The 23,215-nt window shown below is 54.4% G+C and overlaps 2 protein-coding genes across 9 annotated transcripts in view; one reads left to right on the top strand and one right to left on the bottom strand.

Annotated features, from left to right (window-relative positions):
• Positions 1-229: 229 nt before the first annotated feature.
• On the bottom strand, positions 230-19,243 carry SETDB1 (SET domain bifurcated histone lysine methyltransferase 1). Of its 2 annotated transcripts, XM_067313582.1 has the most exons (22): positions 19,138-19,243; positions 17,460-17,682; positions 16,938-17,110; positions 16,414-16,451; positions 16,191-16,290; positions 15,530-15,697; positions 15,002-15,203; positions 13,679-13,752; positions 12,860-13,050; positions 11,794-11,923; positions 11,320-11,461; positions 8,580-8,738; positions 7,275-7,877; positions 6,634-6,750; positions 6,101-6,270; positions 4,559-5,175; positions 4,088-4,116; positions 3,829-3,961; positions 3,318-3,483; positions 2,616-2,827; positions 1,780-1,868; positions 230-1,131 (listed from the first exon to the last, which is right to left on the bottom strand). In XM_067313582.1, the coding sequence occupies exons 2-22, from the start codon at positions 17,669-17,671 to the stop codon at positions 1,014-1,016; spliced, it is 3,843 nt and encodes a 1,280-aa protein (XP_067169683.1). In that variant the 5' UTR covers positions 17,672-17,682; positions 19,138-19,243; the 3' UTR covers positions 230-1,013. The 2 variants fall into 2 exon arrangements, with proteins under 2 accessions (XP_067169683.1, XP_013811337.1); XM_013955883.2 differs by lacking the exon at positions 19,138-19,243 and having other exon boundaries at positions 17,460-17,739.
• A 1,787-nt stretch (positions 19,244-21,030) lies between these two features.
• ARNT (aryl hydrocarbon receptor nuclear translocator) overlaps positions 21,031-23,215 on the top strand; it is a 30,470-nt gene continuing 28,285 nt past the window's right edge. For all 7 annotated transcript variants that reach the window (XM_067313541.1, XM_067313540.1, XM_067313537.1 and 4 more), the window contains exon 1: positions 21,031-21,113. In XM_067313541.1, coding sequence (XP_067169642.1) covers positions 21,089-21,113 — 25 coding nt within the window. In that variant the 5' untranslated portion in view covers positions 21,031-21,088. The remainder of the gene's footprint in view (positions 21,114-23,215) is intronic.

Below are 23,215 nucleotides of genomic sequence, written 5' to 3'. Positions count from 1 at the left end.
GAAGCAAGGGTGAAGGAAGTGGTTAAAAGCAGCTCTTTCAGGGTGTTTCGCTGTGAAACTATCTATCTATCTAAGATGTGTGAGTCAGGCCAGCGAGGTTGGAGCTCGCAGCAGTGGCTGCCTTCATCGGCCGGGCCAGGCCCTTGCTGTGGCTCAGGTCACTTTGCTGGTAGAGGGTCTTGCTTTCAGCTCCGAGGGTAAGCAGCCGAATGTGGCAGAAAAACCTGGGTTTCAGGGCAGTTTTTTCTTTATTTATTTTAGAAAAACATACTTTATTGCTTTTTAACAATGAAAAGATTCTTTACACCATCTCAGAGCCGGAGAGAGATGCTTTTTTTTCCCCACCTAGAGTCACAGGTCATTGCTATAAAGCCAGATTGGTCCATGCTGGGCTTACTTCCACCATCCTCGCCCCCTCCCACGCTGTTCCCAGGGCCGTGGGGTCAGCAACGGCCCTGTCCCACTAGTGAAACATGTCCCTGGAGGCTCTGTGAACTGTTTCCCCCTGGAATTACCTTTACAGGCAGCAAACGAGCACCAGCAGTAGCTGCTCAGGGGTTTGTGTCTTAAATTTAGTAGAGAACTTGAGGAGAGCAGGAACAGCTGTATGTTGGCCAGCTCAGGACCTCCAGTAACAGCCTGACTTATGTCCTTTCCTGCGCTGATGAGGGACAGAGCATCCTGTGGCAGAGCTACCGTGGCCCCAGGGCACAGTAAAAGCAAAGCTCGCAGCTTGCAGAGAGCCGGTTTGGCAGTCACCTGCCCACCGCGGCTGTCACACACACGTGCGTCGTGCCAGGGTTGTCTCCAGTCCTTGTCCATCTGCTGCCGTCATTTTTCAAGTGAACAGGAGAACTCAAAGCCATCGTGATCAGCTTTGTAACAGTTACTATTAAACAACACCACCCTCTCCTTAGAAGCAATACAGTACTTTACCCTCAAAGCAGAGGGTAAGCTAGGAGGGATCCAGCGTTCCCCCCCCCACCCCGGGCATTTGGGAAGAGCTGCCGGGCTCACAGCAGCCGCCCTCGGCACTCGATGGCCCCGCAGCAGCACAGCAGCTCTTTGCCTTCCACGCTGCCCACTTCGTAGTTGTAATCCCACGTCAGCTCCGTGCCAGCTCGTATCCTCCTGGGAAGAAAGAACAAGCAGGCAAGTGTCTTGCAAAGCTGATCCCACACAGACTGGGAGAAGAGACTGTTCCCGAAAAAGAAGGTTAAGCCCCTGCTAGCAAAGGGCAACGCTTATGTACAGCCACGCAGGCAGGTCTGGACGGGACAGCGCAGTCCAGCTTCCCCCAGGGCAAGGGCGAAGCCACCAGAATGGGTGCGTGTTTGGCTCCGCACTGAGCAAGGGACAAAGTTCCCCAATGACTCACTGCCGTGGGGCTTCAAAGAGGCGACGCCGCACTCTCAGCCCCCGAGAGGTACATGGCAGGGATCCATCACCACCGGGAGCTGCCGGCGAGGTGGATGCTCACACTTCTGTTTGTTTGCAATTCAAGGAATGCAGGCAGCCACCTGCTCAGTGCTTATTTCTCCCCCGGCTTTGGAAAGGCCTGAAACTGGTGCAAATAGCACTAGACATCTCCATCACGGGTAGAGATGTCTTGGCCCAAATTTGCCTCCAAACCTCTTCTTCTCCACTTGGGTCAATATGAAACTGGGCAGCAGTCACCAGAAGTGGGAAACACTCAGCCATGTGGTCACACAGCCAAGGAGCCGTGAACCGGCAGCAGGCGCAGCCCACCCGCCCTGGCCCAAGCGCTCCGCGACTCACTTGCTAGCGAAGAAGGCGACCCAAGGGAAGCGGAGGTCATGCGTGTCCACGAAAACGTTCTGCACGAAGAGGTTAGGGCTGCAGCTATGCTGCAAAGAGACCAGAGGGAAACGCAGTGAGCGAGTTCCTGCGTTGGGAGGGACGCGAACCAGCTGGCAGCGAACGCGAGCCTTTTTAAACAACAGCATTCCTGATTCGAGCGCTGCATCCAGCATAAGCCTGCTGAAACAGGAGCCGCTCCCTCCCTCCCCTGCCCGCGCCCTGCGTGACCAGGGATGAGTCACGAGATCCATGCTAGCAAAGGTAACGGTTGCTGGAAGGACTGACTTGTCCACACTGCTTACCGCAAGCCACACGGCTGGAACAGCCCCCCCCCCCCTTTTCTCTTTTTGTGGGGGAATCATCCCGCCTAATCCAGCTCTTTCCACTGTTTATCTAGACTCGGGGAGGAACAGGCCTTCTCAGAGGGCAGGTCACCCCAGCCCGAGGCAGCAGAATCACCCCAAAGGTGTCCCTTTCCCTCCCCAGCCGCCAAGGATACTAAGAGATTCCCCTTTCCTCCCCTATTTCCAGGGCTTCTGTTCCCTGCCTCAAAGCAAGGGGCAAACAAACAGCCACGTTTGCCAGCGATTCACAACTCCTCTGAGGGAAGAGGTGAACTGCAGACACGAGAGCAGGCAGCAGGGTTAGCTTCATCCCCATATTACATCCAAAATCCTGCCCAGATCAGCAGCGAACAGCTACTTGTGCTCTTCCAAGGAGGTCTCCAAGGCGGCAGCGAGATTGGCTCCTAACCGACAAGCGTGGAGCGCCAGCTGCCGAGGGCAGCGACTCACGTTAAGGTAGCGGCCCAGGTTGCCCTCCAGTTTGGCGTCAATGATGTAACAGGACTCCTCTCCGTCGTAGAACTGGCGGGTGGTCCTGCGGACGGGCGCGCTCTCGCCCTTGTCGGCCGCTGCCATGTTGGTCGACTTGATGGCGATGCCGTGAGTTGATTTCAGGGCAAAGCCTCGGGTGGACTTCACCGCCACCTGCCTCTTAACGGGACCTGCGGCGACAGAGGAGCACACGCTGCTGCGATCCCTCTCCGTCTCCCAAAGGAGCCCCACGCTAGCGCTGCTTGCCCAAGACGCCGGCCCCTTTGCCGCAAAGCAAAACCCTTAGGGACGCCGCTCCCAGCTCAGATGTAAAATACCACCGTGGGATGGTGCCTGGGAATCCTCCCAGCTCTCCGCTCTACCCAGCAGTGCCTGGAAACCCAACAAAACCAGCCTCAAACAGTTGCTCTTTCCCTCATTAAGGCTTGACTTTGCAAAGTCTCAAACAGGACCCGGGAAAGCTTCAGGCCTCGGCTGTTAGACTTCAGCTCAGAGGCATTCGGAGCAGGACTTGCAACACCCACAGCTGTGCCCTGCAAAGGCGGTCAGCACCTTGTCAGCCCTTGCCTGTGGTTTCTGACCAGTTTCGCTTGCCGTGGCTTTGCGCTTTCTGTTCTCAGCCCCGCTTCCTCCCCCCCCGCAAAGTGCAGCTGTCCTCACCTGAGCCAGATGAGGGGTTTTTCTTGTCATCCGCTTCCTCCTCCTCGGAGCCGGAGGAAATGGTCTGGATGTCGTCGCTGTCGTTGGTGGTGCCCGGGGCCTGCCCTGCCGCCGCCTGCCCGTTCTCCCCCTCGCTGTCCGTGCTGCTCGACAGGGTCAGCACGTCCTGCGGAAAGGCATTAACGGCTCCTGAGCGCAGCAGGAGCCTCCTTCTATTGCTCTCCAAGCAACACTCAGGGCTCCCCTTTTCCCAATGGAAACCAAACTGCCCCATTTCTTGGGCTTTCAGAACCAAGTAGGATCCCCACTGTCCAAAAAAATTCAGAACCCCCCAAGAAATAACAATTACAAACCCACTAGCCCTGCTGAGGTGCTCAGCTGGGCATGAAAGCTGCATATAAAGCACGTGGAGGAAGGTTCGAGGCCTTCATCAAACCAGTTTTGGGCCGTAAGGCAGAGCCCGGCCCACCCCCTCCTGCCCCAGCCCGAAGCCCAAAGGATCAGTTCTTACGTCCGTGGAGGGCTGCGTGGGGACAGAGTGCCGTCTGCTCTGGAGCAGGGCGGTTTTGCTCGTCGGCCTCCGGATCCCTTCCAGCTTGGGAGGACTCGGGTTGTAGCCGTACATCCTTCCCAAGTCGCTTAGCCTGCGGGGCGAGGACAAGAGCGGGTCACGCTTGCGTCTCCTAGCGGGCCTGTCCACGGACAAATGGACAATAACGAGGGAGATGTGTACATAAAAAGGCAGGAAAGTACAATTTAAGAAACCTTACCCAGGAAGTTTGTTTGGATCTTCAGGTTCCTGCGGAGAGGAAAATGGCAGATTAAAATCTTTCCCTTTTGAAGCATCTGCTGTCCCCAACCCTGTCTGGACGTCATCTCTTGCTCCCCACGCCACCTCGGGTACCCGGCCAGGCTGCGGACGGCTCGATCCCTCGGGGCTGCACACCCTCCACGTGGGCACACAGTGCCCCGGGGCGTGTGGGCGAGTGATTCGTGCCACCACTTCCCCCAGGAAGAGGAAAGGCCTCTCCCTACCCCACAGGCACCACAGTGGCAAAGGCCACGTAAGCAGGGCAGGGGGACAGACACCGAACAGCACCACAGTCCGACCTAGTCAAGCTGTACAGGTAGAGAGGGGATTCGAGCGAGAGCACAGCTAAGGCACGTCTCTGTGCCTCAGTTTCCCCATCCCTAAAGGCAGGGGGCAATACTCGTATCCCAGCCCCACAGCCCTCCCTTACATCTTTCTTCAACGCCTTTGACTCTCCATCCACGTCGCCCAGGCCAGAAGTGGAGGCTTTCTCTCTCTCACCAGGCAGTTCCGTTTTGCAGGCCTTGGCTTCGCCACCTTCGCTCATCTTGAAGGAGGAGGCACTGTCGTTGTCCTGGAAGCTGTCGGCCATGCTGTTGGAGCTCAGCCACGAGGCCACTTTGTTCTTGGAGGTTTCCTCAGACACCGGCAGCTTACAGGAGGCAGCCACCGTTGTCTCGTCGTGGCTGATCTGCCGGGTGAGCCCAGAGTCCTTGGAGGCCGTCTCCGACAGCCCGTTCTCCTTCTGGCCCCGGGTCTGCCGTCGCGTGGCGTAGCTGCGCCACACCGAGCTGGTGCTGAAGTCCTCGTCCTTGCAGAAATTGTCATCGGAGCTATCCTCGTTGGACTCCTCCTGCTCCTCAGTGCCCGTGTTCTCCTCCTCTTCGTCCTTGAGGTCCACCCCGCTGCTGTCAGAAGAGCACTTCGCGTCGCTCTCGTAGCCCTCCTTGAAGTTCTCCACGCTCTCGATGTGGTCCAGGTTCGCAAAGTATTCGTCGCCCATCTCTAACCCCTCTTTGTCAGCAAAGTCATCGGTGAGGATTTTCCCTGGGGGGTGGGGAAGAGAGAACAAGCTGCGAGTTTTCCTGCAATGACATTCCCGCCGCACAAATTTTATCCTCCCCAAAGGCTCAGGGAGGAGCAAACAGGGCTGACACCATCTTACCCTAAGGCTGGGCTGGGAGAGGACAACATGTTACCCTCCCACTCAAGGTAATGACAATCTCAAGCACGTGGCAGACCTAAAGCGGGTCCCTGTTAACATCCAGGTTTCCAAGGAGGAAATCTCTGAACAGGAATTTGAACAGAGCAATTGCCTTTTCCTCTGAAGACTTTTGGATGGAGGCGAGGGTGTAGCATGGAGGCAATGTTAAGGGTAAGAAACCAAAGCGCAAGAACTCGGGCAATGCCCGTGGTTAGTTTCTTTTCAGAGTTAACACAACCAAGCGATGCAACTTCTGCATTTTATTGGCCTGCGAGGATGTCCCAGGGACTGGTTTGGTATAAACAGGAAGCAGGTATCTGTTGATTCACCCTCGCTGTGCGAAACCAGCTCTGGGGATCTGAGCACTTCTCTCGACACTGGCACTGCAGCCACGCCGGTTCTGCAGCATCTTATTTAAGAGTTGGGCAAGGAGCATCAGTCAGGAAATCACAGTGCTGCAAGTTCAGCAGCGAGGTTTTCACTTTCCTGTCCCTTTAACATGCACAGGAAGAGCTTCACACCCATTCTGCTGGGTTTGCGTTTTGTGATAAACAAAGCCGAGTCTCCGGCCTCACTCAGGCTTGACGCAACCAGATCTTTCCAATCCTTATTCCCCCGTAGCCCCACTTCAGCAGAAGAAACCAGTTTCATAAATGAATACACATGACTGCCAAGAAGGGCAGTGGCTCAGCAAAGACTTTTCATGCGCAGCACCCATTTTAAGATTAAGAGGTTTCCACCTACTTGTTCAGCAGGGTGAAATCCTACCTGCGTAGATGCAGACAAAAGAGCCTTTGGCAATATCATCAAGGCAGCGAATGCCCCAGCCTTTGTTCTGCGTCTTGAATAACTGCAGCCGGACTTGGAGCCCATGTTGGACCAAGCGATTGGTGCACATGTTAACGTTGCACTTGCACCTCTTGTTACACTCGTAGACTCTGAAAGGAGGGAGAACAGTGACACCTCTAGGACCTGAATTATCTTCCCTTAAAAAAAAAAAAAAAGCCGCTTCCCAAGATTCGGTGTTGTGCCAGTAATGTTGCAGAGGGACCTGCAGCAGGCTGAGAGCTCGGCAGCAGCATCAGCTTAAAGCTTGGCAGAGCAGGGAGAGAGTCAGCGTAGTGCCAGGTAGTACAGTAATGGAGAGAGATGCTGGGCCATGAGTTAGCCGATGAATCAGGAACAGAGGCACGTTTTCTAGGATCTGCATTTAGCTCTAGGAAATACTGCCTGAAAGCATCGAAGGCCAACTTTCTGGGGCCGATATTCGCAAGAGAAGGAGGCAGCACAGCTCTACTCACCCTGTCGGGAGGCATTCTTCCAGCCTTTTGTGCTGGTATCCTGAATTGGGGTTGATCTGCCCGCCTGGGGTGCAGCCAGTCGCCTGGACTGTCAGCTGGTGACAAGCACATTTCGATCTAGAGGCACACACAGAAAAACCCACCCATGCCCAAAGGTTAGTTTTACACACCCGCATTGCGGGAAGGAAAAGAAGTCGCATCTTTCTGCGTGCGTGTAGGAGGAAAGACAAGCACACAGGACTCAACCCGGAGCCAAACCTGCGACCCACCAGGACTGGGTGGGCACAAAGTCCAGAGCAAGTCTTGGACCATCCCTGAGGAAGAGCTTTTGCACAACACAGCTTTAAAACAGCAGAACCAGCTGCTGTAGGGCACGGTGAAGACCAAAAGCACGGAGAGCGGAGAAAAATTAAAGAGACTAGACAAATACAGCATAGTAAGAGCTCAGTTTTGCCATGATGGCAGGAGGAACAGTACTGATATTCACCATGCAGTGCTACGGCTTACTGGGAGGCTGAAGGCATCAAGCAAGGATTTACCTCATCTCCTCACCAAATACCAGAGTTTGTTCAGCTGAGCCAGACACAGGTTGTTATCAGGGCAGGCAGTACAGACACTGCAGCGCGCAAGGAGTCACCTACTTGTCTCTGCAGCCGTCTTTACAGTCGCAGCCCACGAGGAACTCCCAGCTGGTGTTGATGTAAACCCCTTTGCCCGGGATGCGCTCCTTGCTGTAGGCCACCTGCGGAGGCGGGGTGTTATCGATCTCGTTGACGCAGGACAGGGGCACGTCCTCCCTGCCCTTGGTAATGTCCGCGATGTAGTAGTAGGGCTTGTAGGGCTGGAACTTGCGATCCACCAGCACGTAGGGGTCCAGGCAGAACATTTCCAGGAAAAGGAAGTCGCAGTCTGTCTCAAAAAGGTACCGTTCGATCTCCTGCATGGTTCGCAGGCACAGCCCGCACGGCGTCTTGTAGATGACGTGGAAGCCCATCTTGCGGTTAACCCGTCGGCGGGCCGTCATCCGTCGGAAGTCATAGAGCAGCGGGATGAGCAGGGGGTTCTTGCTGCGGTACTGATCGCTGCGGATGGGGCGGACGCGGGACAGGCAGGTGTAGCTGCAGACGTGCGGCAGGTAGAAGAGTTTCTCCAGCGGGGCTCGGTACGAGGGCTCGTTGGGGACACGGTCCATCATGCCGTGGAAGGCCTGTGCTGCGCCAGTGCCCGCCTGGCCACTGGAGAACCTGTTACGGGAAAAGAGATACACGAACCCTCTTAGTTTAGGGAAGGGCAGCGCTTTCGCCTAGACCTTCAAAGGGATTTAGGCATCTAATTCCTGTTAAAGCTGCTGCTAGATACACACTGAGACACCCTGCTGGGTTTGCCGCTTAGTCCAATTTGACCCAAGTCCCAACATCCCCCTGGAAGCAGGACAAAGCAGTCCCAAAGGGGGCGTTTACCAGCAGCAGAGGACAAATAAAAGTAAAACCCCGAAACCAGAACTAGGGAAGCAGAAACAAATTGATTGTGGTCTCAGGAGAGGGATCAACGGCTTCTTGTGCTGGGGATTGCTGCTGTGGAAAAGCCACCTGCAGATTTACATTATTACCAGCTTCCCCACAGCCCCAGAGAGCTTATAGAAACAGGGACCCTCTAGAAACAAGCAGGTTCAGAGGCTCTGGGCTAAGCACTGTTCAGAACCGATAAGAGACCCTTCAAGCTCAAGCCAACAGCAAAACGTAACCGTTGTTTGGGAGGGAGAACGAGGTAAGAAAAGGACAAACGCTCTGGAGCAAACAAGCTGCCAAAAAAAGGTGTTCATAACGAAGCAGACCTGCACCAAGACAACCCAGCCCCAAATTTGTATTAGCACCCCAGGCTCTCACAAGGACCCAGGGACTTCGCTGCATTCGCATGAAGAGCGAACTAGCCAAGACTTCGCTTACCGATGCTGCTGGGCCGTGCCGGTCCTTCCCGCAGGCGGCGTATCGCTTAAGACAGGTGAAGCGGGTGAGGACTGCCCAGATCCCACGGAGCCGGGACGGAAGGAAGTGCTCTTCTTGGCCACTTGCTTTCTAGACTGGGCCAGCTGGCTGTCGGAGCCCCTGCGCAAGGGAAGAAGCAAGGGAGGTGATTCGCAAGACGTACACGCTCGCACAACTGGTAGGATTGAGACACGGAGGCAGCCAAAACAACCCTCCCCCATGAGAGTTAGCAACAGTCCTCCGTCCAAGGCATCAAGAGAAACCAAGCAGATCTTTCCCCGAGAACGGCGAAAATCAGCTCGTCTCCGACTGCTCGCGCTATAGCAACCCTGCAACAGTCCCAAACAAATGCCAGAACACGGCTACGTTTAAAAATGACTTCTGACATAGCGCTATTTATTTAGAGGTGAGGCACGGCCAGGTGAGAGAGGGAGCAGTGAGGACATCCGAGGCCTTCACTTCAGGAAGCTGGACGAAGCAGGACATGAAGAGTCCCCTGGGGTAGCAGAAACGAGAGCTTACCGGCTCAGTCAGTGCTACGGTATAGAGCAGTGGGAGGAATAAGGAATACAGAGGACTCTTTTGTCCGTACCAAGTAACAAGATAAGATTATACGAGGGAATGTAATAATATCACTGCCAAAAGGGCTCCGAGGGGGCTCCAAACACCTCTGCAGCCCAATACACAACATCGGGAAGGCAGGAGGCACTTGGAGGACAGTAGCCCTCACACTCCAAGAAAACAGTGGTGGAGATTTTCAGTCCATTAATACGGATTAAACAGAAAACATCTCACCCCAGCCGCTGGCTTTCAAACAAGTGGAGTGACACTGTGTTTTTTCAGGGCAGAAAGGGAAGAGGCAGGGAGAGCAGGAGAGGGGGTAAAACTTTCTGCACACGTCTGCCTTCAAAGGAAGGCATTAAGAACACATTTCACAGACTCAAGAGCAGGAGAAAAATGCTTCTGTCAACAGGCTTTAAACAGTCAGAAATGGCTGCGAGCAGTCCCTGGCACCATACAAGATCCTGGAGGTGAAAGACTAGAGAGGGAAGAGAACCAGGCCTTCCTCAGAGTAAACAAAACACCGGAGTGAAGAAACCATTCTCTCAAGTTTTAATAATCTACAAACAATGTATTTTTAACCCAACAGTATCTCTTGGGACAGCAGCAACACGAATGTAGTATGCTGCCTTCAGTCAATGTTAAAACCAGTTGTCTTTAAGCAGTTTGCTACTTAACGGCAAGGCAGGGAAACAGCTGTAGTGCAAGTTCTGTGTCTGCTTATATTTGATCTGACAACAGGATCCTAAAGTTAAAGCCACAGTGGAGGGCGAGGGGGGTGGGGGAAGTGTTTCTTATAACCACTACAAAGACTGTTAAATGGAAAAGGAGAGATAAGGCAGTCGTGAGACTGCAGACTGACAGACCACAGCAGTCCGGCTTTATTGTCCACGTGCTGTGCTATTGCACATCCTTCCTACGCCCTCGACAGCTCGGGGTGCCCCGGTGTTAGAGAGAGGGAGTCAAGCTCTTCCTATGTTCACAAACAGGGCCCTAGACTGACGGCGGAGGAGCCAGCATTGCATTTCTCACACTGGAACAGACCTCCTTCGGCATCGGGCCTCTCTTCTTGGCTACAGAGGAAACAAGGAACAAGGCTACAGCTTGGATTCTCCGGTCTTGGTCAGAAGGGCCCAGGAGGAACATTTCCTACTTGGCTCCCACCTCCTGGGGCAGAAGGGGTCATATTGCACTGCTGCTTGGAGAAACCAGTCCTGAGAACGGAGGCTGGGGGCAGAGGGGCTTTCTCACACGCTGCTGCACCTAGAGGGAATGTGGTGAATAAAGCTTCACTTGCTGCACAGGTTCATTACAGCTGGGACACCTCCTTTCTCCCTTTTGCCCATGCAGCAAGGCACAGTCACAGCAGAAGACATGCTGGCAGGGGACCAGACGTCCATAAATTCGGATGGGAAATCCACACTGGTGACAAAAATGAACGGGGACAGCATCTCTCTCCCCTAGGAAGTTATTAAAGTCCCAGAGCACATGCTCAGGTACCCCGGTGTTCTCGAACACGCTCTCTTCGTCCCAAGGCTGAGTTCCTCTCTCATCCAGGCCTCCTTCGGCACTAGCCCGCACCTCTGAGAACATCCCGCTCAGGCCCCCGGCGGCAGGAGGCACGTGTGTGACTTGGCTGTAGCTTAGCTTTATCAGGTTTGGTCCGTGACCACCAAGACCAACCACTGATCCTGAGTTCTCAGGGCCTTGTAAGTCATTGAGGTCCGTGAGCAGGTCAGTCCAAGCGGAGGAATGCAAGGCAGCCGGGGGCCAGTGCCTGGATCGTGACACGAGGGAGCAATTCAGATTTTCGGAAGAGAAGCAGCAAACTGTCTAACTTGGAAATACATCAAGTGTGAAGCTTTAGCCCTGGGTAAGGACAGCGCCTCTGGCTCGAGGGGTGTGGGGCTGTCAGCTCTCCCACCCCCAGTTACTCATCCAGCAGCCTCTATCTACAGTTTCCCCCAGAAGCCTGACTAAAAACTATTTGTGTAACCAGGAAACAAGCCTAGTCATGGAGGAAACCTGCACCTGAGGATTCCTCTACATGGAAAGGGTGGAGCCTGAAAGAGCTGAGCGCTGGAGACGAAACGCAAAGGAGTTAATGGTGCGAGCAGAAAACTGAACTGGCTGTACTTACTCCATCTCAGCAGGCTGTGGAGAAACGGACCGTGCTGCAGCCAGCGAGGCTGCCTGCATTTGCTCTAGAGGTTTGTACTGGGTACCAGCTCCCGTTAAATCTTGCGTATATTGTACCACGGGCCCTTTGCTCCTGACAGCACCTAGTGGGGAATGGGAAAGAGAAACAGAACGTCAAAGTCTCTGCATCGACCAAAGTTTGTTGTGCCAACCACAAAAATATTGGTTCAGTCCCTGAAGGTAACCAAAACCAAAGCACTTGCAATTAAAACTAGGCTATCCGCTGAGCTCCGAATCACAGCTAGTCACCCCAAACAGATTCTGGCCACTTCACACAACTGCAGTCTAGTTTTGCTGCATCCTATTTACGCCAGTTGATAAAGATCACCGTAAATCTTAGATCTCCAGAAGTTTTGCTGGTGGGGGGGAGTATTTGAGTTCCAGGACACACATTGAAAAGAAAGACGCCACATACCGACATTAGGACGAGTCCTCGCTTGTCCACTTTGCTTCTTTTCTTGGGTGGAGGCTGTGGAGGTTTTCATGCTGAACATGGGCTCAAGGCGTGTGGAACCCCGGTAAATCCACTCACAGCGTTTGTCATCCTGCAGCAGAGAGAAGAACGCAACGCTCACAGCACCTACAGCAAGAGCTTGCTGGAGGCACAGCACGGACTGGGAGGCAGCAATGATGCTTTTACAGGAGGCAGAACTAAACGGAGAGGGGGCAAAGCATTCGCCTGAAGGCTCACGTAAGACCATGCAGCCAAGGGAGGACAGAGGCAGCAAGTAATTCAATATATCCAGGAAAACACTAAATACAAACCCAGCTCCACCTCCAGGCTAGAGAGAGGCACCATACCAAGACCCCAAACTTCAAACCTGCTTCTATTCTCAGCACAACTGACTAACAAGGCACCGTTGGAGAAACCAGACTCCTTTGGGACACAAACTAACTCCTCTGCACAAACAGTATCTCCTCGAGGACACTGAGGTGAAGTTTGCAAATGCACATCTTCCTCAACCCTAGCAGCTGCAGCGTTATCTAGACAGGAAAGGAGCCAAGCGGGGACAGATAGTGAGCGAGCTTGTTCCCTTTCTGCAATCTATAGAATTTGAGCAAGCAGAATATCAGCAACTTCTGCTCAGTTGCTCTGCTGCTTCTCACACCAGTACTTCTACTTGGACAGAAGACACTGCTAAGAGGAGTTTACAGCAAGAAAGGAACCAGGACGGACTCTCCTGCAGAAGATGGATTTTGTTTCTTCTTCATCTGTTACTTAGAAATTTTGCTCCTACACTTTCAAGTTTTACAGGCACAATGCTCTAAAGGTCTTTTGAAACTTTTATCATGCAAATGGAAAAGTCTCACCTTCACATCGAGGCATAGTAAGCAAAACACCTGCTTGCTCCAAGGTTCTGTCTGACATTAGCAAGGAAACTGGATTTGGCCAGGCCAGACAACAAAGGAAACAACATGACCTCAGCCCCCCAAATTGAATTTTCCCTCTCCCTCTAACAGGAGAGGGAAAGCTGCCATACCAGGAAGAGGATTTTGACCAGGCTGCCATCCACTTCTTCCACTCTGGATTTCCACCAGGTCCCTTCCCACTCTGTTTTGATCAGCTGGCCATTCTTCAGCAGCACCATGGGACGGTTGGGGTAGGCTGTGATGTATTCCTCGATGAAATCGCGACAGGACACGTCCTCTATATCTTCCCAAGTCTTTTTAACTGCTCAGAAAGGGGTAGAGGGGAGAAAGGGAGGAAGAGGAAAGATTTTTTTTTTTTACAAAGAGCACCACTGATTCTTTTTTAAAAGAGATCCCACATGGATTTTTTCCCAAGATCAGTCAAGCAAGTAGGTGCAACAGCCTCAAACATATCGCATGTCCAGGAAGTTTTACAGAAGCAAATCCCGTTAGTGCAGTACCAATCCCGCTTAGACTCATTCTCATCTTTGATCACCCCTGCCTGCCACGTGACACATTCGCATCCAGTGCTCCTAGGGCCATCTGTGCCTGCACTGGGGATCTAACGCTCGGAAACCCTGGCCTTTCTACAATCCTAAACTAGGGTCAGAAGGAAAGGGCACCACTGCTTAGTTTGACCTCCTAAAGCCTGCCCTGCTTGAGCAGCAGGACTTTGGTACAGCCACCTTAACGCATCCAGAGTACAAGGAGCCACAGCACACTCACTCTGCAAGCAATAAGCCACTATTTCCTCCAGCTTCATAAACAAAGCCAGGCACAGCACTAGAAGGGGACATTCATAACACCCACTGGAGTCAAACTCTCTCTTATACGCAAAGCCTCTCCATATAATTCAGTGTTAGGACACAGAAGGGACAGAGATCACTCACGTGGCCTGCAGATTGGGTACAGCTCCCACTCCTTGACGTATGAAGCATAGCCATCGTCAAAGAAGATCAGGAACCTGCAGCACAGCAGGGAACAAGGTGTTGGAAGTCGTAATTAGAAATGCCTCAATGCTTCGGTCATACAATAACAGTGAGAACCTCCTTCCTCGTTCTGCCAGTCCCAAAGGCCCTCCTCAAATGAGATACGATGAACAAGGACAGAAAGAAGCAGTCATCTCTGCCAGGACTTCAGGAGCTTTCCAGTACTGCCATTTCCCCAGGTCATTTCGGAACAGCTCTCACCCAGCCCTGAGCTATTCCTGTGCTCCTGAAGGCCACAAGAGGCTCCCCAGCAGCACAGGCCAGGCAGGACCTCTCCCCCCAGCTCCAGATTCCCCCTATGCCCCACACCATAGGGGCTAGGGGAAGGGGAAAGACAGTTTATCTGCTCCTAATCTCTGCAAGCAAAGCTGTTCTTGGAACTTTTGGGACAGAGCCGCAGCAGAGACGGCACACCGTGATCCGAACAGCCCCCTGGGCAGAGAGCTGGAGGACACCTCCAGTGCTCCACCTGCAGACAGGCAGCGAGCATGAAAGAGGCCCCAGCGCCCGCAGGGGACAAGGAGCCCCCACGGGCGTACCCACAAGGCTGGATACGGCACCCACTTAGCGCTACGCGCTTCCGAATAATGGCTTTAGGATACGGAGCCTCATCAAGGTTGCATTACAGTCAGCACTACAGGGAGTCTAGCCAGGAGGAGTTCATTTGCAACATGACTAACAAACACAGTTTGTATTCAGTTATTAACCACTTATCAGATAGAGCTTTACACAATTAGGCGTTTATTGCAGAGCCACATTTGAACCAAGAAGGGTGACTATATCCTCTATGAATCTTCTCAGAAAGACCACAAGCCTAAACCACAACATCAAAGCAGCCCTGCCTCTTTATTTACATGCAAGCAAAGAGACTGCCTCAGACCTGCTGTTTCTTTTCCTTAAGTGCTTTGGCAATGTTGCTGGCACTGAATACTTCTAGGGCTCATGTTTCCTAATGCCATGTTTTATGCCTTGAGCAGTGCAGACTTACATTTGCGTGATAATTTGAATGAATTACCAGATATAATTTCTAACTCAGTGATATGAGTAATAGAATGGAAGCTCCACCCAGAGCTTTCTTAGATAAGAAAAGCTTAAGAAACAGCATCGAGAACTAGGTCCCCAGGAATGAGAGAACAACAATTTAGCCCTCACAATAGCAAATATACTTTTTTTTTTTTTAAAAAAAAGGGTAGGGGAACATCATTATGGAGGAGAATTAAATACCTGTCTTTATTCTTTACGTTTGGGGTTTCAGCCACAATGCCAGCATACAGCCAAACCTGATTCCCATCTTTGTATTTTGCCACAACCCTGCTCCCAACGTAGTGTTTCTCAGGTGAGGGGTGATAGTCATAAGCAATGTGATTGCCAGAGAGCAAACTCTTCCCTTTATTGTCAAATTTCACTTTGTACTTCTTACCAGCACCTGAAAGACATTTCAACAGGGCAAGATCAATAAAACGCAAGCGATTTCACACAAAAAAATCCAATACCATGTACACCACTTTATGATTCAAGTTCAGAACAGATTTGAAAGCTTTTCAGAAGTTAGTTTGGAAGGTAAAATGAAGGAGATGTGTTGCTTTCACAACATCATGCAAGTACCCAGTGCTTTTCACTGGATCCTCTTTTCAGGTGGCACGAGGTGCTCTGACACTGTGGGGGATATGCTGAAAGTCTCATCAACATTAGTCACCCAAAATCTCGTGAAAGCCACAAGCACCACGACACAACAGCAAGCGCGGGACGTACCAACTGTCTGGATCGCAATCAGCGTCCCTTTGTGCCACGTCTTCGTTCTCTTCTTGCCCAGGATCCTCATGCCAACCTTCAGGTCACCATCGTTGCTGAGGTCGCTCCCAGTGGCAGCAGAGCTCACAGGCTGGAGAGTGCCAGGAGTTTGCTGAGGGGTCTGTCCGTCTACCCAGAAAACAAGAACCAGAAAATGAGTTAGAAACTGCTCAAAAATTCACTTTCTTATGTACGCGATACAAAGAATGTCTGTCAGACTTGAGACAGGAGGAGTGTTCTTGCTTTGCTTTGCCTTAGTCAGTCTAAGCATCTCAGTTTTACTGGACAGAGTAATTGGGGGTAAGGTTTAACAGCGCTAAAAAGCTTTCATGTTATGGAAGCTGTCATTTGTATTTGTTTTTGGAAAGAGTTTAAAGAAATAAAATAGGAATTTGGAATTACTGCAGCCTAATGGGTCTCCCCAGCAGGGAAGCAGAAAACTAGAGTTTGGGTTTTTTTGTTTTTTTGTTTTTAAATTTTCCTCAGAGAAGCTGAAATCCTCACATTATTTTCTTTTTCAGAAAGAAAACCGACAAGCCTGAGGTTCAGAGAGGACCAGGGTTAGGACACACAGGAGTGTCAGCCCACTCATGTCAGCCCCGGGAAGCTCTCACACACCGACCTTTTTGTGTATCCTGGGCATTTGTTTTCTTGTTCACAGCGTCCATAAATTTCTGAACATCTTGGGCGGACTTTCTCATTGCAGCCATGGCTTCCCGCAGCTGAAGGGAAGGAAAGATAGGAAAAAATATGAAGAACCTTTTTTGCACAAAACACAATATCCCAAGAGTTCCAGTAAAACCCCACTGCAGAAGTACACTACAGTCAGGTCTTTTCCAACTCACCAGAGTCTGATCCTTCACGATTCTGGAACTAGTATCACCTATGTTTAACAAGAGGGAGAAAAAGTGGTTTAAAACCTCTTGGGGAGGAAATGAAGCAAGAGAGAACAGAGAAAAGCATCCATGCAAGAGCCTTCTCTGTCCTTGTCAGAAAATCCACTCAAGTAAGGCCATGCTTTCCAAATGCATGACCTGCTGCACAGGCACCTTCCCCAGAGCAAAGGCATTGGAGGGGACAACGATCAGGCAGGTGGAAAAAGGGAAAGGTCCCAGCTTGGCACCGGAACAAAGCTTAACTCCAGGAGCCGTGGAATAGTTACAAGCCCAGGCAGATCACACAAGAGGTGATCCTCCTCACACAAACCCACAAGGGCTTTGCCTATCTGATCCTCTCGCGCTTAAGGACCAATGGCGCTTATGGGTGACATATCTTTACCTCGATCCCCGCTCACTCCCTTCCTCCTCCAGGACACACTCATATCTCCATCCCTCCCCTCAGCACCCCGCGGCGTAACGGGATACTGAACTGTGCTTCCAGCCTGAATCGATGCTCATGACGTCATCATCGTCCTCATCTGGGATCTCGATCACTTCCGTGGCCTTGGCGGCCAAGTCCTCGTCCTCAGAACTGCTCTCACGATACTGGAGGCCCAGCTTGGAGTATAGATCTTTTACCAATATCTCACATTTATCAATGGCTCTGGGGGAATAAAAGAGGAACAGAGAAAGGAAAAGACAAGGCGAGTCTGGCTGTACATCCCACAGTACCACAGAAACAAACAGGCACCGCTGGGAAGCTGCTAATTAAATACAACCATCAGGAGGTGAGGGAAGAGTACTCGCACAAAGGATTCAAAGCCCCAAGACAGTAATTTTAATTAATCCCTCAAGAACCACGTACAAGTGAACTGACGCAAAGCCGCAACGTCAGTCCACATGGATGGGAAACGGGCAGCACTCAAAACATCGGACCCTGCCATCTGATCTCCTCCTCCTCTGCTCTCCGAGAGCTGACTCGGACACGCGGCCGCGATTCCAAGCGCACCCACCTCGAAGCATCGTCAAAGAGCCGGTCGACGTGAGCCACCTCCTCTTCTTTCTGTTTCACGCACTTCTCCAGCTCCTCCAGCTGCTGCTTCCTCTGCTTCACGCACTCAAACTTCTCCAGCTCTTCATCGATGATGTCCTGGAGCTCCTCCATGGAGATGCCCAGCTCCTCCATAACTTCTTGCTGCAGCTCTTTGATCTCCTGGGAATCCATTTCCGCTGCACCTGAAGCCAAGAGGAGGTGAGAAAAGCCCAGCAAGACCGTGTGGCTCTATCACACCCTCCCCAAGGCACAGCCTTCACAACAGCGCAAACCTCCCTTTTAAGAGCTAATCAGGAAAATTACGTTATACATTCTGTTAAGATGGCATTACAGGGAGCCAAAAATAACTGAAATGCAAATGACCCATGGAGCCAAAGGCTCCTAGGACAAGCAGAAATTCCTGAAATATTTTCTCCAATCTCTGCACGGATCCTGCTGAATGCCGGAGCCTTATGCTATCCCTCTTCTCCGCAACACCCACAGAACGTTCCCAATCCTCAGACACCCTCTGCCTGGCCTGGGAGAGCCAAGCAGACACCTCTCCCAATTCGAGAGACCTCCAGCCTCCCTCACCCTCCTGCTCCCCCACACCGCCTCCCATCCTGCATTCCTCTCTCCCCCTACACCTCCCAGCTGCACTCCCACCACCCAAAAAAAGCCTCCGACTTCCCCACAGCCCCCCCTTTTCCCACTCCCCACCTGCACCATCTTCATGCCAGGGCTTTCGTCGCACCTAGCCCCCTGTCCGACAGCCCCCAGCTGCACCCGCAGCACAGTGCCCCGCTCGTCCCCCCTACAGCCCCCCATCGCAGTACCTCCATAGCCCCCCCTCTGCCCCAAGCCCCCATCGATCCCTCAGCCACCAACACCCCCAGCCCCCCCACCCTAACACCCTCTCACCCCACAGCTCCCCTCCATCCGCAAACACCTATCAGCCCCCCCAGCCATTGACACTCTTGGCCCCACAGCCCCCCACCCTAACTCCCCCAACCCAGTACTCCCCACCTCCTGCCCCCCAGCCTCTCACACCCTCTCCTCACCCCAGACATCTCCCCACAGCCCCACAACACCCCTCACACCAACATGCCCCTGCTCCACAGCCCCCTTCTTGCCCCCCAGTATCCCCCCAACCCACATCAATATTCTCTGCCCCACAGCCCCCTATAAGCCCACCACCACTCCCAGGACCCCCCCCACACCCAGACTCCCCCTGACCCACAGGCCCCCCCTTACTCTCAAAATTACCCCACAACCCCCACCCCAGCACCCCCTGCCCCACAGCCCTTTCCTTGCCCCCAACAGCCCTGCACAGCCCCACAATACGCCTCTCCCCGATGCCCCCTGCCCACAGCCCCTTCCTCACCCCCAGATCCCCTCTCCCCGATGCCCCTGCCCCACAGCCCCTTCCTCGCCCCCAGACTCCCTCTCCCCGATGCCCCTGCCCCACAGCCCCCTCCTCGTCCCCAGACCCCCTCTCCCCGATGCCCCCCGCCCCACAGCCCCCTCCTCGTCCCCAGACCCCCTCTCCCCGATGCCCCCCGCCCCACAGCCCCCTCCTCGTCCCCAGACCCCCTCTCCCCGATGCCCCCCGCCCCACAGCTTCGCCCCCAACCTCCCCCCGGGCCGATCGCGCTCACCTCGCCCCTGAGGCCCAGGGCCGGCCGCGACCCCGGTTACTAGGAGCAGGCGGAGAAAAGGGGGGCGCCAAGCCGGACGTCACTCGGCGTCACTTCCGGTAACGGCGGCCCGAGGAGCCCAATTCTCCCCCTCTGGCCGGCACGGCGAAGAGACTCCGCAGCGCGCATGCGCATAAGGCGGGGCCTCCCCAGCCAGCTTGGGCCTTGCGGGGGGGGGACAAGGCGCATGCGCGAGAGACGGGAGGGCTTTTAAAGGGGCAGCGCCCAGGAAAGGGGCCCAGTGCTGCCCCCTGGGGGCGGGGAAGGGGCTGCAGGGTCCGGCATGGGGGGGGGGCCTGGGGGCAATAGGGAGTAATGGGGGGTCCTGGGAGTAATGGGGTCTGTGGGGCAATGGAAGGTATTGGGGGGCCCTGGGGGTAACGGGGGCCCTGGGGCGATGGAGGGTGCTGGAGACCCCAGGTACTGGGGTTCCAGTGGTCCCGGGGGGGCCCCGCGCGGCTCAGTTGACCTGCTCCTCCTCCCAGGTGGCGGTGGGGATGGCGCTGTAGGGGTCCACCACGAGGCGGGCGCACCGCACCGCCATGGCCAGCAGGAAGAGGCACAAGAGCACCACGAAGGCCACGGCGATGCCCTTGTCCACGTCGAGGGCCGGCAGCGGTGGCGGCGCGCCGGGCTCCATGCGGGCGACCCTCAGGCACGCGGCCCCCGGCCCCCTGGCCCCAGCATCCCCGATCTTAAAACCTCCCCGTTATTTATTTTTTTTTCCCCCCTCCGCAGCCGCTTTACCCCCCTGCGGCGTTAGGTGCGCCGAGCGCGCCGGGGCTCGGCTGCGCCTCTGCAGAGTGGCGGCTGGGATGGGGAAGGCGACGGGCGCCTGCGCAGGCTGTGGGATGGCGGAAGCGGCGATGGCGGAGCGTCTCTGGATTGCTCGAGAGAGATGCTGGTGGATGGATGGATTTGCACGAAGTGGGGGCAGTGGTAGAGGCTTGGTGACACCAAACTGCATGTATGTGTATACATATATCTATATATATGCCTATATATGCCTATATATACGTATAAAAGTGCCACACGCCCCAGGATCGAATGAGTTGAGCCCTGGCGATGGCACACGCTGAAACGGGACTCGCCAAATCCCACAGCACCCACGGATCCCATCCCCGGCAGCCCCGCGCGTGCTGGCCGGAGCTATGCCTTACCTCCCGGCGGATGGACAGACAGACGGACGGACAGGCTGGCCTCTCTGCCCCGATCGGGGCCACTTCGGGGCCGTGGCACCGTCCCCAGGAGGGGTTCATGAATACTGCAAGAGCGCAGTGGCGTCGCCTTTCACGCGCTCCCAGCGACCAGGAGAAATGATCCCACGGATTAAATTATCGCCCGCACGGGTTGAAAGTTTTTCCAGCACCTCCTTCGCGCCATGGGCGAGGGCTCGGCCGGGCGCTCAGCACCCTCGGTGCCCGCCAACGGGGTGAAAATTGGCTGTAATTAATGATTTACTGCTTCCCCTCGCCCAGCTCGACCCCAGCCTCAATCCCAGTCCCAACCCCAGTCAAAATCCCAACCCCATTTTTAATCCAAATCCCAGCAGAATTCCAACCCTCCGACAAAAATAAAAAAAAGGCAACACATGACGTCACCAAACCGCCCTTTAAATCTCCAACTCGCCCTTCCCCACTTCACACACCCCCGCCGTGGCCACGCCCCCTCCTCGGCCACGCCCCCTCCGCGGGACCTGCTGGCTGGGGCCGTCCTGCGCGCCTCTTTGGTCCCACCCCCACCCCCGTCTGGACCAATGGGAGCCCCGCGCCTCGCCTCCGCCCCGCCCCTCCGGGCGGGCATTCTAAGGCTGCGCCGCAGCGCCCAGGGTTTTCCTGCACCGCCATCTTGGCAGTGGCGGCCGTGAGAAGGGAGGAGGGAGGCGGGGGGAGCCCGCCCGCCCGCGCCGGCCATGGCAGCCACCGCCGCCAACCCGGGTGAGCTGGGGCGGCTGCGCCGGGGGGGCCTGCGGGGCGCGGGGGCAACGAGCGGGGGTGTGGGGGGCCTGGGGGGGGGGCGCGGTCCAGGCCAGGCCGAGGGGGGCCGCGCAGGGCGCTGCTGAGGGGTTGCCGGGCCGCTGAGAGGGGCCGGCTGGGCCCGAGGGGGTTGGGCCCGGGGGCCCTTGGCGGGGCCTGGACTAATGGGGCTGTTAAGAGGGGCTGGGCTGGGCCACAGGGGTCGTTGTGGGGGGGACTAGGGGGGACCAGGTCCCGGGGTGGGGCAGGGGTGACACCTGGGCATGGAGAGTTGGGGGAGTGGGGCTGAGGGGGCTGGAGGCTTGGTCGGGGGCCTTTGAGGGGAGGAAGGGCTGTTCTCTGGGGACTGGGTGGTTTAGAAGTCTGGACTGAGCTGAGGGGCTTGGGTGGTGGGTCAGGGAGGCCTTTAGGGGGTAAAGGGGGGTTATTTTGAGGGGCTGGAAATGTTAGAGGTCTGGGCTGAACTGAGGGGCTGGGGTGGTGGGTCGGGGGGCCTTTGGGGGGTAAAGGGGGTTATTTTGAGGGGTTGGAAATGTTAGAAGTCTGGGCTGAGCTGAGAGGCTTGGGTGGTGAGTCAGGGGGGCTTTTAGGGGGTGAAGGGGGTTATTTTGAGGGGTTGGAAATATTAGAGGTCTGGGCTGAGCTGAGGGGCTTGGGTGGTGGGTCAGGGGGGCCTTTAGGGGGTGAAGGGGGTTATTCTGAGGGATTGGAAATGTTAGAGGTCTGGGCTGAGCTGAGGGGCTTGGGTGGTGGGTCGGGGGGCCTTGTGAGGGTGCTGGGTCAGGGGGGCCTTGTGGGGGTGCTGGGGTGAGCCAAGAGGTGTCATTTGGGCTGTTGTGTGGGGGAGGGATTTCGGGAGGACCTGGTGGGGTGGCCTTGGGAGAGGAGATGAGGGAGTTGGTGTGGGGAAAGGATGCTGAGGGGCTCGGCTCAGGGGGAGGCTTGGGGTGCTCCGGGAGGGCTTGGAGAAGTGCGGTGGTGGAGAGATTATCGGATGCAGGAAACTTGGAAAGGGGGCACTATGCTGAATGGCAGGTTGTTTAGGAAGGGGGAGGTGAGCCGGAGGTGCTGGGGGGAGAGAAGGAGGTGGTGCGTGAGCTCGTGCGTTGGGGAGGAAGATGTTTGTGCCTGGTTTTGCTCCCTTAGCTTGAACGGCTGGCGGGGGCCGTGCGCATGCCTCGTTCGTGTGCGTGGTGCTGGGGTCTGGTTTCTATCATAGCCTCTCTGGTGGGAAGGGATCCCTGGTGGGACTTGCTTGCATTTATTATCCCTAATGGCTTATGTTATTTTTTGGGGCCTTTTCTGCTATATGTTACCTTGAGGTTTATTTGAACTGGCTTGCTGTTTTGAAAGGAATTTTTATGAATCTTGCCTCCGCCTCTTTTTTAAACTGCTGAGCAGAATAACTGGTGCCTGTCAAGGGTGTGAGCGCCTGTCAGCGGAAAGCAGAATATCCTTTCAACTCCTGCTCTCTCAAGTCAGTAACTCTAAGGGGTGTGATTGTCTGGAGGAAGCTGGAAATCGGTGATGTCTGATGCTTGCTGAATAAAATTGGATCTTTCAGGTTTTATCAGATTTCTGGCTAAACCGCGCTGAAATCAGTATGTATCTGGAATAACCCAGTGTCTGTGAAGTTGTTATGGATTTACAGTGTGGTGACAGAGATCAGAATTTGAGCTTCTGTGTCTTTTTTTGGCTTGTGGTTTCTGTCTATTCTTGCTTGTGGCTTGAGGCTGACAAGGTCTTGGTTCATGTAACTTGTTCAGGTTTATCTAAAACTGTTCGGTGTAACTTCTAAAGGATGAATTTTTCATTCTAACTTGGTGTAGGAAGCTTTTGTGGCTTTAAATATTGAGAAAACACGTCAGGTCGTTTGTCTGTGGTGATCTTGAGGCAAGGGTGCAGAACTGGAGTCTGGAAATGCGTGGCTGTGGTTTCACATGACGATCTGAAATTCTTCAGCGATCAGAAGTTAGAGATCGGATATTAGAAAAAACAAGCGTTCTTGATTCAGCTTAGCGAAAACATATCCGAAATGGAAACTGTCAAACTCGTGCTCTAGT

Source organism: Apteryx mantelli, chromosome 31 (assembly GCF_036417845.1).
Source record: "Apteryx mantelli isolate bAptMan1 chromosome 31, bAptMan1.hap1, whole genome shotgun sequence".
Taxonomy (NCBI): Eukaryota; Metazoa; Chordata; class Aves; order Apterygiformes; family Apterygidae; genus Apteryx; species Apteryx mantelli.
The sequence above is the reverse complement of the archived record's forward strand: the minus strand, read 5'-3'. Positions and strand labels throughout refer to the sequence as shown.

What these genes read in the sequence shown, in the direction of transcription:
- SETDB1 (XM_067313582.1), bottom strand. Translation starts at nt 17,671, where the DNA reads ATGGATTCCCAGGAGATCAAAGAGCTGCAGCAAGAAGTTATGGAGGAG. An exon ending in TGGTCAAAATCCTCTTCCTG is followed by an intron (nt 11,924 to 12,859) that starts GTATGGCAGCTT and finishes TCTCTGCTGCAG; the next exon opens with GATGACAAACGCTGTGAGTG. An exon ending in CCACAGCCTGCTGAGATGGA is followed by an intron (nt 8,739 to 11,319) that starts GTAAGTACAGCC and finishes TCCCTTGCGCAG; the next exon opens with GGGCTCCGACAGCCAGCTGG.